Source organism: Coptis chinensis, chromosome 3 (assembly GCF_015680905.1).
Source record: "Coptis chinensis isolate HL-2020 chromosome 3, ASM1568090v1, whole genome shotgun sequence".
Taxonomy (NCBI): Eukaryota; Viridiplantae; Streptophyta; class Magnoliopsida; order Ranunculales; family Ranunculaceae; genus Coptis; species Coptis chinensis.
This window is the reverse complement of record NC_141458.1, coordinates 116149860-116165162: the sequence shown is the minus strand read 5'-3', so window position 1 is coordinate 116165162 and position 15303 is coordinate 116149860. Positions and strand designations below refer to the sequence as shown.

Genomic DNA, 15303 nt, shown 5'->3' with positions numbered 1-15303 from the left:
TATTTTGTCTTTATTTCAATTTTACTTCAATTGTTTTTTTTTCTTGTTTGTGTACTGGGTGTTCAGGTGAATTGAGTTTGAAGAAATTAAGCCAAACAACGTGAACATCTCAAGCCTGAATATTTTGGTAAGTTCATCAAATTCATCCATCTTCTCATATTTGATTCTAAAATTATATGTTATTGTACAAAGTCAAACTCCAACTTAGTCGTCTGATGATTATTTGTGAATTTGGGTTTTGTGTTAAATTGTACAAAGTCAAACTCCAACTTAGTGTTAAATTGCTTTAGTGAATTATGAACTGTAGTGTTTGTTATTGGTTTGTATATTTGATATTTTTAATTAATCATGAATTGGCACTACAAAAGAAACGACTTTACCCGACCGATTTTAAACCGATAAGAAGACCGCCGGAAAATGCTCGATCGGCATAGGCTTCTGGCGGTTCAAATTAGTCAGAATAGGCCATCGGCGTTGATAACCTTTGTCGATGAACATTCCAACAGTTTTAGACACTACTTCTAGGATCTCGCATAGGAGTCATATACAGATGTAGTGGATTAAGTGATGGATGCATAGGAGTCTCACTTCCCATACCATAAGCGTGGTGTCTCACTGTTGAAACAGAAAAGGTCAGGAAGCTCAACAAACAAACCAGCTTTTAAGAAACAGATAACTGACAACCAATTACATATTATTACCGATATGGAGTTGAAACAACAATATTATCCCTAATATTTTTGAAAATGTTGCCACGTGAAACTTTGTAGAGGTTTTCAAGGAAAAGGGGGGACTAAGCAGTTCAAAAAATTGAAAGCAACAAATTACTGTGGAATTCTAAATGAAACAAAGAAGATTGAACAATAGCAAATGGCCCTATTATCTCAGCAGTGATAAAAAATAACCATACAGTAGCCACAAATTATCGAAGTTCGAAGGTATAGAATTGTTCAACTGCCACAATGACTATAGAACTATTGTAATACGCTTTGGGGATGACAAATGTTGCAGCTAAAGTATGAAATCAAGTTAGAGAACCATCACAAAAAATATAACTGAAAATGAACAGATAGTGAAACCTGTATACAATGCACTTGAAAGCATATATGTAATAGAGTTTCAAAGGAAAGTAAGAGGGTTATGATTATCTAAATAGGCCATCCGAATTGCGTCTGTATTATTGTCTTTATGCGTGTAATATGCAGGAAATGCATGACAAACACATTAACAAAGACATATCAGATTTGTCATTTTTAACATAGCAAAATGAGGTGGCAGATATATATACTACATTACTACTACTAAAGCGCCCACTAGATGTACGACCATGGATGGGTATTGTTTATTTCCATTAGCCACAAGGACTGCGAAATCCATCTATGGGAAATTAGATAAAGATTAATTAGCTCTTTGTTAGAGCCAAACACAACAGCTGGATAAAGTTCCTTGGGTACCAAAACAGTGAAGGAAATCAAGACTAGAGAGTAAAAAGGCCAACTATGTGCAAAATCCACCACACGAGGCTAGGGGATAACTACAATTGTTTATAGCCCGATATGAAAATGAAAAAATAGATTAAATTTAGATATCTGATTCAGGATTTATGCTACTTCTACAAGAATTTATAATGGACATTTCCTTTGTAAACATTAAGGAAACAAAAAAAGTATATGTCAAAAGCTCTATAAACCTGATTGTGGTGAACTTAAGAGAAGTGGACAACATTATGAAACCGCCCCATTGTTCATTTCTTGGATGTCAACAAATTTGTGTATGTCACTCCGTTTCTGTTTCTCAAGGGGAAGGTTTTCCCTGTGCACATTCAATACAATTAGTAGTAGACGGAGAGAGTTTAAATATCTAAACATTCTTCAGACTTTTTTATTAAGCAAGGTGAAGGGAGAAAAGAAATTACAGCTGTTATACAATTCGAAAGTGTAGGACTTTGTCATTTAACACATTTGAAAGTTGAATCACATTAAAAAAGGGAGATCAAGATGTTGGGAAGTGTTTTTACGATGACTTGGCAATAAAATTGGTCGATGGGATTGAATCTGGCACAAGCAAAACCAACCTCACCTAATATCCTTCTACTTTTCAGTATGAAGAAGTACCTTCGCAATGGAATCATGGAATAATTGACCTCAGCAATAACAGTTGTCTCCTCATGAACTGCAATTTCAATTATCTCACCAAACTGCGAAGTAGAAGAAAAGCTCATGTTGGTGACTATCATTAAAACACTGAACACTTCAGATTAAAGACGTTTTACTGATCCAACAAGTGTTGAATGACCCCCAAATCATGTAAGAGCCACTAGAGTCTCGAGCTGGTGAGCAAGTTGCCACAAACAACTGTCAACAAAATAAAAAAGAATAGATACAAAATTCACAAACCCATTTTCAATCTCTAAATATATAACGGAGAATTAGATTTGAAAACACCTAATTATCACCGCCACGAAACATAATGGGAAAGAAAATATCGAAGAAATGAACACGAAGGTATATTGTATCATGAAGGAACTATAATCATGGTATTGCATAAGGGACAAGCTTAATCGGGCAGATAGAATCAATCATATAACAGCTCGATGATGACAAGAATATGACTCATGATATACTTGCCTTGCCTCTCTCAGTACTAGCTCCCACGGTGCCTCACCAAGACTCATGTTGAATGCCCCGGATAGCAAATAAGATGAGCACCTGGTATCCAGTCATAGTAACTTTAATATTAGCAAGCAAGCAAAACATTTAACAGAGAAAAGATCTACGTTTATACTGTGAGAGTTTTAAGACGAGAATAAAATATGATGATAATAATAATGACGATGATGATAATAATAAAAACGAAAACATACAATTAGAAGACCACTAGCACCAGAGAGCTAAGTTTGCACTAAATTAAGAATACTTCTCTCAACCAAAAGTTTGTATTACTACAAAAGGTCAAAACCCCCCATTCATCTTGCGAAAAGAGAAACTATCCAACACAAAATAGAACCAGTTGAAGCCTGACCACATTAAGCATCACTAACTAGATGGCTGCAAAAATAGTTTTGACATTGCTGTAAACGATTTTGGTGAATGACATATACGGAAGCACACACCAGTAAAACAAAGGTTAGAAGATGTCCAATTCATCAGCTTGGCCTAATTGTCCTGAGATCATGGTATTATGCATCTTCCAGAGGTCGACTAAACACCAGATATATATTGGTCACAGACCAGGCGGTCCAGGCCAGTATCACCATAAGTGGATGCAAAGTATCAGAATGAAGTTTCTTTTGTTAATTCCTACATATATAATAAGTACCTGTATCCACAACAGTAGGTCTATCACCAGAAGTGAAGTTGTCAAATTCCTTGAAGGAAATATCTCCAGGTGCGTTGATGTCAAACAGATGCACCTGCCGATCATCAAAAATGAAAGTGTCTAAAATTCATCAAACTACATGCCCTAGTTATCAAAGGGCCTAAATGACACCATGGTAGCATAATTTAAGCTGACTTATCGAAATTAATTCAAATACCTTCCCATTGCTCGGCCCGGTAGTTCTCCATCCGTTCCAAATATACAAATACCGGTATTATACAACCTCCCACCACATTGTTCGGTATAGATCCACCAACTATAGTGATCCCTTTATTATGTGCAACTTCCGATAGCATCTTGAATGATGGTGATACATTTTGTCCCTAAAATCCTCGGTAAAATTTAAGAAATTATCACTTGCATAAGGACAGGTTCACTCGGTTCCACATTTCCTGCATTTTAAACTCCCACATGAAGCAATGATGTAGAAAACTACCATGCATATGTAAATACTAAATACTCTTGTGAATCACACATTAGTTTGATGCTTGGTATTTGGAAGAGATATGCCTACCGTTAACGACTCTCGTAGAACCGTTGGGTACCCATTGAGATTGCCCGATAGATGGTCGATTATACCCGGACGGACATAATGTGTTGGGAACTTCCTACGGCACGAATCCGTCGAGTATTCTTTATGGCCTCGGTCGGGTAAACTCGTTTTTTGGTAGTGTGGGGTGTTTTATGCGTTATGTTGAATCATTTGTAATTAGTGAATTATGAATTGGGGTTATGTAATTTTATGCCAAAATTATTAGTAATTAGATAACATTTGAAACATGCATAATTAAACTAGTTTATATTTTTTTTTTCTTGAGAAAAGGAATAGAAAATTTCATCATTTGGTCGCGGTTCCGCATGTTTATGCTTTCGTCTCTATTGCCAATAATTTATAGCCTATATGAATGATTACTGAATTTCAATTTTTCAGTTTTTGATTGTAGCTTTCTTTTATTTTGGTTGTACTAATAACTAGTACTATTGGTGGTTCATGTTTACTTAATCTATGGTTCAATTGTTGCTGGTTCAAGTTTTGATCGTTGATTTATGTGATAATGTGTTCTAGTTTCAGCAATGTAGTTTAGCGTGCTGATGTAGGTGTAGGTTAAATAACTATGGAAGTGGTTTAGCGACTTAACTCTTTTGCTTATGTCAGATCAGATTTGAAGTTAGGAAGTGGTAGCATAATGATGGATAAAGCTTGGGTCCATTGGCAGAGGTTCTGAAAAGAAGTCCTTATATTGCCTTTCATAAAATTTGACATATATTTACCACATTTAGTAATTTCTTTTTTGTTTTTCTTCTATTTTGTTTGGTTTTGTTTTGTTTTGTTTTTTTTTTATAGAAATGAAGTAGAGTATAGAAAAGCGGCTGAGAACTTTGTGGAACTTGCTAAAACTAGAACTGGAGAAAAGAAATTGAGATGTCCTTGCAAAGTATGTCAGAATTTTTCGGCCGTGGAGATGATAACAAGGTCGTCGAACACTTGGTGATAAATGGTATGGATATGACGATACTACTTGGTTTTGGCGGGGGAGCCACTAGATGCAGTGCAATCTGGTATAGAAACCACAGAGACACATGAATTATGTGAAGCCGCATTTAAGCATGACGATGCTTTCAAACAAAGGGATTCTTCAAGAAGAGAATGGGTGCAGAGTTTGAAGAGTTCTTTGAAAATGCTGAACTCCCTCTATATCCAAGTTGCACCAAATACACAAAGTTGGCAGCAACAGTTGTCTTGTACAAGCTTAAAGTTACGCATGGTGTTTCAGATAGTTTTTTTTATGGGCTTCTAAGGGTATTGCAAGATATGTTACCAGCGGGGAACACCATTCCTGACTCCTCATACTCGGCATACTCGTTAATCAAAGAGTTTCAACTCGAAGAGAAAAAGATACACGCTTTGTGTTAACGATTGTTATCTTTTTAGGGATTAGAAAATTGACGAAAGTGTCCAAAATGCAATTCTTAGCGATGGTTTGTGGATGAGAAGACCAATGAGATTAAGAAAGGTGTTCCCCAAAAAGGTGTTAAGGTATTTTCCTATAATACCAAGGTTTAAAAGAATGTTTCAATTGCCAAAGATGGCTGAACATTTAAGGTGGCATCACAACAACAAGAGTACAGATGGTAACATGCGACACCCAGTAGATTCTGAGGCATGGCAAGAAGTTGACAAGAAATGGCCATTGTTCTCAGCAGAGCCACGCAACCTTAGACTTGGTCTTGCTGCTGATGGAGTTAACCCATTTAGTAATCTTAGTTCAACGCATAGTTGCTGGCCAGTCATGTTGTGTACATACAATCTCCCGCCATGGCTATGCATGAGAAAGGAACATTTGATGCTAGCATCACTGATTCTGGAAAAAAGCAACCTGGAAATGAAATCGACGTATATCTACAACCACTTATCAATGATTTAATGGAGTTGTGGAATAAAGGAGTGGAGGTTTATGATGCATTTACTAAGACTATCTTCAACCTAAAGGCAGTACTAATGTGGACTGTGAATGATTTTCCCGCCCTTGGGAACTTAGCCGGTTGCACAACAAAAGGTAAAACTGCATGCCCTACTTGTGGTGTTAATACAAATTCAATGTGGTTGCCCTTTAGTGGTAAAACAGTTTACATGGATCATAGATGTTTCCTCCCGCCAAATCACTCATTTCGAAAGAAAAGAAGATGGTTCAATGGAAAGCATGAATATCGGGAGAAACCTAAAGTTATGTCTGGTTCAGAAATTAAGGTTGTGGTGGACAAAATAGAAAATGACTTTGGAAAAGATGAAAACAAAACGAAGAAGAGGAAGAGGGAAGAACATGTTCTAATGTGGAAGAAGAGGTCAATATTTTTTGATTTGCCTTATTGGGAGGTAATGTTTTATACTTTCCACATATATATATATTTTGAAGTAATTATCTAGAAGCCTAGGTTAACCACTCTGAACTCTATGCCCTAAGATGTCTATAACAACTCTGTCACTACATACTATCCATGCTTGTGTTGAAAATATAAAATGTACCATTGTAGAATTGTACTTGTCAATTAAATTAAGTGTTCAAACCTCTACTCCATACTACCTGAGGTTGAACCAAACCCAAGTATGCTCTAGTTATGTGCCTGGGGCAGTATATTTTTAACAAGACCCCTGCTGAATTACTAAAGGCCTTAGGAGTTTTAAATAATTTTAAGACACATTGCGACACTGTTTGATACTATTTAGGTGGAATCTGACTCGACTAGTGTGGAAATAGTCTAAGGGGAGTAAGGGCCACAGGCTACGCTGATGGGCAGATTCAGTTCACTAAAATGAACTGATATTTTGGCCTAACTAGAAATGTATGACCTTATGACACTTGCATTATCATGCCCCCCATTGCACCCTCTAGAGTGTACTGCATGCCCCCATACTCAGTGGTCCTCCACCCTCTTAGATACCCTAGGTAAGCCAACTTTATTTTTTTTGAGCAATATTAATTTTTTTCGAATTTTTCAGTATAATCCTTTGCGTCACAATGTGGACGTAATGCACCAAGAGAAAAATGTGTGCGAAAGCATTATTGCCACATTATTTAATGTGAAGAACAAATCAAAGGACCATCTTAAGTCTCGCCAAGATTTGCAACAGTTGGGAATTAGGCATGAATTGCATCCAGAAGTTCGTGGCAACAGAACTTATCTTCCACCGGCACCACACACACTATCGAAAGTTGAAAAAAAGATTTTTTGCAAGAGATTACAAGATTTAAAGCTACCTTATGGCTATAGCTCAAATATCGGGAGGGTTATATCAGGGGATGAGTTCAAGATTTCAGGTCTCAAGTCCCATGATTTCCATGTTTTAATGCAACAATTGTTGTCTGTTGCGTTAAGGGGGCTTCTTCCGAAAGGACCGAGGACTGCAATTTTTCACTTATGTGCCTTTTACAATGAATTATGCAAAAAAGTCGTTAATACGGAGAGACTAAAAAAGCTCGAGAGAGACGTTGCAGAGACTTTGTGCATGTTAGAAAGGTTCTTCCCTCCATCCTTCTTTGATATTATGATCCATTTAACAATTCATTTAGCACGAGAAGCACGGCTTGGTGGACCAGTTCATTTGCGTTGGATGTATGCTTTTGAAAGGTGAATTTATACTCATTCATAAAACGTTAATGATTATATTCCACTACTTGTTTCTTATTTACTATTGATGTTATTTCTTGTCTTTAGATACATGAAAGAGTTGAAAGGATATGTCAGAAACTTTGCAAGACCTGAGGGTTCCATTGCAAAGTGCTATCTTGCGGAAGAGGGCATGAGATTTTGTAGTGAATTTATGAAACAAACCGTTGAGATAAGTACTCGCCGAAGTAAAAATGATAGTTTTGCAAGTGATGCAATACTTGATGGTAGGCCGAATTCTAGAGGAGTTTCGATTAGATTAAGTAAAGAAAGGTTACATGCTGCCCATCTATATGTGTTGTTCAATACAGCTGTAGTCGAGCCATATTTTGAGTGAGTATGGTAATAATTATTGAAATTTAGAGTTTTGAAAAGACGTACCTTAATTTTCTTTTACCATTTTTCTTTGGTTAGAAAGCATATGGATGAGCTACGGAAGCAAAACAAACAACTCTCAAGAAATGGAAATTTGTTGTGGAAGAGACATGTAGAAAAGTTTTCTGAATGGCTACGTGAGAAGGTTCAGTTGTGACTTTTGTGTATTTGCGTTACCCTTTTTACATATGTAGATAATAATCGCGGATACTTATGTATGAATTTGGACAGATTGTAGAGGACACTAGTGAGAATATCTGTGAGACATTAAAGTGGATTGCCAATGGACCGAGGGAAGTTAGCAATGTCGATTCTTCATTTATTGTCAAAGGTCAACGCGTTACCACAAGAAAAGTGCTTAGAAGTCCAACCAAAATAGTGGTGTTTCACTTGAGTCAACAACTATGTGTAGATCTAGTTCAAAGGACAGAAACCAAGTCATGAACAATGTTTCTTACTATGGGGTCATCAAAGATATAATTTTGCTCGACTACATTGGCTTCCAAGTGCCTTTTTTTTTGTGATTGGGCAAATGTAGGAAATGGTGTCAAGGTGGAAGATGGATTTACTTTGGTTAACCTCCATCAAGGACAACGCCAGTTCGAAAAAGAACCATTCATTTTAGCATCACAAGCGAAACAGGTCTTTTATTCAAGGGACAACAATGATTCCAATTGGTATGTTGTATTACAATCCCCACCAAGAGGGCGTCATGACTTGGATATGTATGAGGAGAATGTCGATATATTCTCAGGACCACTAGATGTTTCGAGAATTGACAAGAACATTGATGATGAAGATGGTAGCTATGTTAGAAAGGACTGTGAGGGAGACTATGTGTAGTGCATGTACTTTCAGCAATTTAGTAAAACATTTTTTGTATTAATATTTTCGGCTATGAGTTCTGGTTGTTTAGTTCTGGTAGTTTTTCCTATTAATATTAGTATTTGATTTGTTTGGCACTTCGGTTGTTTATTCATCTTAGTATGAGTATTGGTTGTTTGTTTTTATTAATATGTGTTGTGATTTGTTTTTGGTACTCTCTCCTATCTTGTTCATATCAATTTTGTGTCTTGATGTTTTCTGCCACATTATGCATCGTTGACATTTCAGGATTTTGACAAGGACATAAAGACACTTCACTTCAAACAAAATGTCGAAAGCGGAGGTAAGACTTTTTGTTGATAATGTTTGTGTATACACATGTTTCTCATTTAACAGAATTTTTGTTGGCATGTTGACAGAGTTCAAAACAAGCTAAGAAAAGGAAACTTAATGAAAGACTAGCTATTGTAGCTGCTCTTAGGAATACATCAAATGTTGGGATACGCATATCAAATAGAAGTGATGGTAGTCTACCACACTCAGCCTCTCAAGCCAATGAGTCCCACTTGTCAAAGAAAAAATTGTGTACCTTAGAGAAGTCTAACTCTAAGAAGAATAAGGTAAGCACACCTATCTTCCTCTCCTTTTCTTCCTTATGCAACTGGGCACTGAAGCCGTACTAGTCCTAGTTAGTTTGGCACATGTCTGAGTCTCCATGAATAGCCGCTAACTAGTAGTTAGTGCTTCCCCGTGATGTTTGCTATATATTCGGCTTTCGTAAGTATGTATGAGACTCCTAGTATAGGTCTAACTTACCCTACCGGGTCGGTGCCTTTAGGTAACTCTCAGACTGGTTATTTGCAGCACACACACACACACTAGCATTCCCAATATATGTAGTTGCACTTTAATCTTAATATATAACTGCTGCCTTTCACCTAATTCATTCCCAAGTTTAAGGGTGTTTTATGTTAACCTTTATGTTATATTCTTTAAATTCGTGAGTATAAAGGGAGCAACAACTAAACGATCTAAGATGGGTAAAATGCCCATCCGAGATACTAACGACTCAGATTCCAATCGATGGGGACTTTAGCAAGGAAGAAGATGCCCATGATTTCAATGAGGACGCATTTGACATAGTCCCAAATTCTTACTCTCGTGGCAATAGAGAACCCTTCTTCAAATGAATCTCACAAATAAAAAAAAGACGGGATTCTACAAAGTCTAAGGTGTTGTTTAATTATGTTTTGCTTAACATTTTTGTTTATATATGTTAGATTTTTTGTGTTTCCTTTGTTAAGTATTGTTTATAATTTTCATTAATCTTTTGTATTCCTTTAATGGGGTTTTATCACGAGTTTCAAAAAGTTGTTAAAAGATCTAGGACAAAAAGGAATTCTTCTCACGACTTAAGTGATAAAGATCTTGACGATGAAGATTATTGTAATGACGAGGATGGAAGTAAGACTACTACCAACCGAGCCAAGTTTAAGGGGCCATTGACTGAAGAAGAGAGTGAAGGAGATTCTAGTGATGAAGGTGATGCTATCGACTCTGGTGATGCTATCGACTCTGATGATGCTATCGACTCGGATGCAGAACTTGAAAGTAGTAATCCTTCTTCCAAAGAATCTCACCTATCAAGCAAGACGCTAAGAGGTTCTCGTAGATCCAAGGTAATGGCGACTGATAGTGGATCTAAGTTAGCGGTGACCTTTAATGCGAATGGGCAGCCTGTAGGAGAAAATTCAGAACAATTTTCTTCTCATTTGGGAAATATTGCATCTGAGATGGTGCCACTAACTTTTAGTGATTGGAGAGTAATCAAAAAAAGGGTACAAAGATCTGTATTGGCAATCGGGTCTTGGTAAGAACGATTTTTTTTTTACTTTGCTTTTCAGTAAATATATATAGTTATTATGATGTTCTTATTATATATGTTTAATTTGTTGATGGTGGGGTTGTCAAAACATTTCACGTATTATTTCTTATTTCTTGTAGCAAAAATTTATCTTGGATGAAGGGCGCAGAACTTATGCCCTCCAACAAATTGGAAGGTTGTGGCGGGCACATAAATCAAGATTGAGGGGAAAGATCAGAGTTTATAGAAAAAAGAAAAAGGACATTGCACGTCTCCAGCCTGAAGACTGTGATGATGCAGAATGGGAGATGTTTGTTAAACAAATGTCAAAGAGAAAGTTCATTGTGAGTTATTTTGGTGATACTTTGAATATACTCATATTGTGAAATGTGTTATTTAAGTCTTTTGTATTGCAGCTGAAAAGTCAAAAGTTTCAAGAAATTAGGGAAAAGCAAGATCTCCCACACACATGTAGTAGACAAGGCTATGCACGCCTAGAGTTCCAAATGGTAATTAACTATCAAATTTGTGCAACTTTGTTTTTGTGTATGTATCTTGATTGTGGATATTGTTATCATGTAGCAAAAAGAGAGTCCGAGTCCCTCGTCTATAACTAGAGTTGATGTTTGGTGCAAAGGACACACTAAGAAAAATGGCAAACCATCAAATAGTAGAGTTGCGGAACGAATGGTATGTTTAGTTATATTTTCTAACCGTAAGTATAGCCATAAATATCATCGATTTTGTTGAGCTTCACTAATTTCTCTATTAACATACATATCAAATGTGATTGCTATAGGAAAAAAATAAAAGAAATTAGAAATGCTAAAGATCGATTCTCATAACCACTCAATACAAAATGATGCTCTTTCACAAGTACTTGGACCTCGATCGTTATGGTCGTGGTGAGAGGTAAAGGAGCAGGAGTAACTCCTTCAAAAGTAGGTGTGGTGTCACAAAACAAAGAGTTGGTCACCCAACTTCAGGAGAAGGTACTAACGGTTGAGAAGGATATGGCTCAAATGACCAATTTGGTGAATACTCAAAATGAACTTATAAGAAACTTAATTGCTTCTCTGAATATTCAAAAGGCAAGTGATGATGTACAAGTATTGTACAATAGCTTATTTGATATTTGTTGTCTTGCTAGAGTAATTTGAACCGACAATCTTAATATATTTTTCTAGGATGAAAGTCCAAGTTGTGACTGAGCAAGTGATACAGTCAACTATTGCTCCAATTACTTCACTTTCGCAGGTATTTTTTTTGCCAGAGATATTTTTTTAGAAAGATGAAAAATGAATATACACTACAAGAATACTGAGTATTTGCCACGGCCATTAACCGTGGCTAAAGACTTTTTGCCACGGTCAAAAGCTGTTGCACGACCATAGCCAATGCGCCTGTGGCTAACTTTTTGCCACGGCTAATGGCTGTGGCCAAAGCTTGCCTTTTTCCCACGGTTTTGAACTGTCCCAAGAGCCGTGGTAAATAATCCTTTTGCCGCAGTTGATGTCCGTGGCTAATCCTTACATGAACCGTGGGTATTTATTTTGTGCTAATTGAGTGTATTGTTTGGCCACGGTTTAAAGCCGTGGCAAATGTTTTAAGATATTTAAAAAAAAAATGGTCTCACTTTTTTATCATGCTTGCTGTTCATACAACAATCTAAGAAAACCCAATTGAACAATAATTCTCAACAATTAAACATGGATTTCATACACAATATGTATTGTACATATCATAGAACCCATTAGCAATCAAAACTTGCATAAATAACAAATATAAGAAATTGGAAATATACTATTAAGAATGACTCCCAAAAAATATGAAAACATCACTATAAACGGCACCTAAACTCGTTGGACTATGTTCCGAGCCATATATACACAATGCATCAACTATTTCTGATCAAAATCTACATATTTTGGTTCGCTTCTCTGTACCTCATCATGTATCTTGTCGTAGAGAGTAGGCTTTGAAAATATATCTACAGCCATATAAAAACAAACATTAGAACTTGAACTACATATATTCTCATAGAAAATTGTGTGATATAGCAATTCAAATATAACGAAAAATCACTAACCATTACGTGTTGTAACCGTTGCCAAAGTCATAATTGTAATTAGTCGTTGACACCAACTTCTTTGCTCAACTTATATTTCAAACGCCTAGGTGAGTCAATCCAAATGAGATATAATAAAAGCCAAAATCATGGAATATGAAAACTGTAAAAGCCACCCTTATTTATAGTTTCGGTTGAGAGAGAGGAAATGAATGTGTAGAATTCAATCCAAGTTCTGTTACAATACCATACTAGCAGGTATTGTTCAAAGGTACATACTCTTCATCTTATAGTTCACCTAGGCAGTTACAACATCAACCAAGGTCTGGTATTGCCTTTGGTAAGTTCTCATTTGAATTAGGTAGGTCAAAATATCTAATAGACCTGCTATCATGCATTCACTTGCAATTTACTAGAAAGGTTAGTTCTAGTAGTAAGTTAACTATACTAACATCATTATAACCTAAGAATGAATGAAAAATCCCAAATACATGCATCATACTATAATGCAAACCAATATACCTATTTGCTTTTCCGGATTCCTAAGTGTAAATGTGAGCTTCAGGCACACTACAAGAATACAAACAGAAAACAAGCTATAGTTAAGCTCAAAACAAAAAAATGAACTTACTTAAAATGAAATATAGTGGAAAGAAAATTTGGGCCAAGTACACTAACGTCATTCTAAAGCTTCAAACTAATGCTAATAGCAAGCATCAATAAGCTCACAGTTCACACAAGATATTTATGGGAGAAAGACACAAAATAAGGCATAGGATTTCGTAACAAACTTCATAATAATGATATTACCTTTGCATTTATTGAACCACTAATAGACCACAAAAGTTCTTCAACTACCTCTCGCCAAAAAACTTTTTGAGTAACCAAACATTAGCTTAATAATAAACCTTTCACATCCTGCAAAGATTATTTTAACTTGTGTGTGTGTGTTTTTTTTGGTGTGTGTGGGTGGGGGGTGTTAAATAAGCCAAAAAACATATTCAGTGGAGATCACATTCACGTGAGCCAGATGGATCAACACAAACTAGATAATTGATTTATAATCAAAAGATAAGCACGTGGTTTGGTGAGACCACCTTTAAGAATCTTGTAATACATGTATGAAGCAAGTTAATGATGAAAACTTCAAAGAAAAGCTCAAACCTTTGTTGTAAGAACTGGGAAAGACTTTCCAGATTGAATCGCATCTTGTGAAGAGAGAAGCAAAAGAAATAAAATATATCGATCAATTTATTACGCACCAAACAATTAATTAAATAGCAACCATATATTTTATGCCGACGATCAAACCACGAAACCAAATTTTGATAGGGTTCCAATTCTCGTCCCCGTCATCTTTCTGAATTCCATTTGAGATGATATCTTGAACCAATTTGAGATACATGTATTTCTCGTGTTTTTCAAAGATCATCTTTGGCAGGGAAGAGGATTTATCAATCTCAAGTTTAACAGAATTTGAACCATTACTAATATCTCCATTGTTAAAAGTAACAGATTCCACAGACTGTCTCACATGAATATAGGAAAAATATGAAAGCAGAATGTTGTTTTCTACTAATAGGAAAGAAGAGTACCATGGCTGATAGATCGAATGATCAACTGGAGGCATGAATGTGTCACATTCAATGCTAGTCGACAGCATCACATTCAGGAGCATTGAGCGCCTCCCTACAGTCAAGTTCATCAATATCTCTCCCTAGAAAAGATATTGTCACCACTAATGGAATAAGTAACAACATACTTACTTCAATATCTGGCCACCACCAATTACGAACACCTTTTCTATTGATGCACAAATAGGAGAGGTCGCTAATAACTCAGAGCGAAGTCATGCTTCCACATATGACAACATTTTCAGCATTAGCAATATCAAAACTCCCCTTTAGCGAGTAAGCACAACATTTAGACGACCGGGCAAAGGTCTTTTTTCAGGAGGTATACTTTCCCATGTTTTCCTCCCTATTATGATCTGCATTCCTTTTCCCGTGATCCGCGTAACCATTGTAACCTCTTTAAAAATTTAAGGTCGGGCGGTAAGTTCCACAAGACTTCCCATCCTTACCAATGCCCATAGTCTAAGTTGTAGCCACAACAACTTGATAGGACCTCAAAGGATTTGAACTCCCATTCGAAAGGTTCACAACTATATCAGCATTCACCATTCTATCAATCGACAAAGAGCAAACTCAGACGTGATAGTGTGAAAACATGCAATGGGTGAATGGTTTTTCCGATGACGGAATTTAATGACAAGAAAAAATAGCTCGAACAGACAAAGCCAACAAGTAATATAGTGCCTAGAGTGTACTATGAGCATGGAAGAAGCTAGAAACAATTATAAAAACATAATGCAACACTTTCACATGTCACGCTGTTTCAGCATCTAGGAATGTCTAACTAATCCACTTAGTTAACTAGAATGTCAATGACCAACAGGTCTCCCTAGAGAGATGAAACATACTGCATAAGCAGATATTGTCACATACATCCATTATTCCACGCATCCATTACTAAGATTAAAGGATAGTTTGGTGTCATGTCAGGCTATTAGCCATCAACTCAAAAGACGAAACCTACAATGTCCCTGATAAGTAAAAATAGACTG

At 36.3% G+C, this 15303-nt stretch overlaps 1 protein-coding gene, 1 long non-coding RNA gene and 1 pseudogene across 2 annotated transcripts; 2 read left to right on the top strand and 1 right to left on the bottom strand.

Moving 5' to 3' along the window:
- Positions 1-30: 30 nt before the first annotated feature.
- On the top strand, positions 31-9359 carry LOC147513360 (uncharacterized). Its single transcript, XR_015217375.1, has 3 exons — positions 31-127; positions 9034-9088; positions 9165-9359. It is a non-coding gene; the product is annotated as an uncharacterized LOC147513360 (long non-coding RNA).
- LOC147513361 (uncharacterized) lies at positions 5696-8763 on the top strand. Its single transcript, XM_086599628.1, has 6 exons — positions 5696-6253; positions 6878-7506; positions 7594-7878; positions 7960-8065; positions 8152-8251; positions 8459-8763. Exons 1-6 carry the CDS (start codon positions 5696-5698, stop codon positions 8761-8763), a joined length of 1983 nt encoding a protein of 660 aa, XP_086455754.1.
- A 4623-nt stretch (positions 9360-13982) lies between the features above and the next one.
- LOC147513359 (bifunctional dihydrofolate reductase-thymidylate synthase-like) lies at positions 13983-14860 on the bottom strand (annotated as a pseudogene).
- Positions 14861-15303: the final 443 nt, after the last annotated feature.

Excerpts from the sequence above, each read along its gene's own strand:
- LOC147513361 (XM_086599628.1), top strand. The coding sequence starts at position 5,696 with ATGGCTATGCATGAGAAAGGAACATTTGATGCTAGCATCACTGATTCT. Across the intron at positions 6,254-6,877 it reads TTGATTTGCCTTATTGGGAG|TATAATCCTTTGCGTCACAA; the intron begins GTAATGTTTTAT and ends CGAATTTTTCAG. Across the intron at positions 7,507-7,593 it reads TGGATGTATGCTTTTGAAAG|ATACATGAAAGAGTTGAAAG; the intron begins GTGAATTTATAC and ends TCTTGTCTTTAG.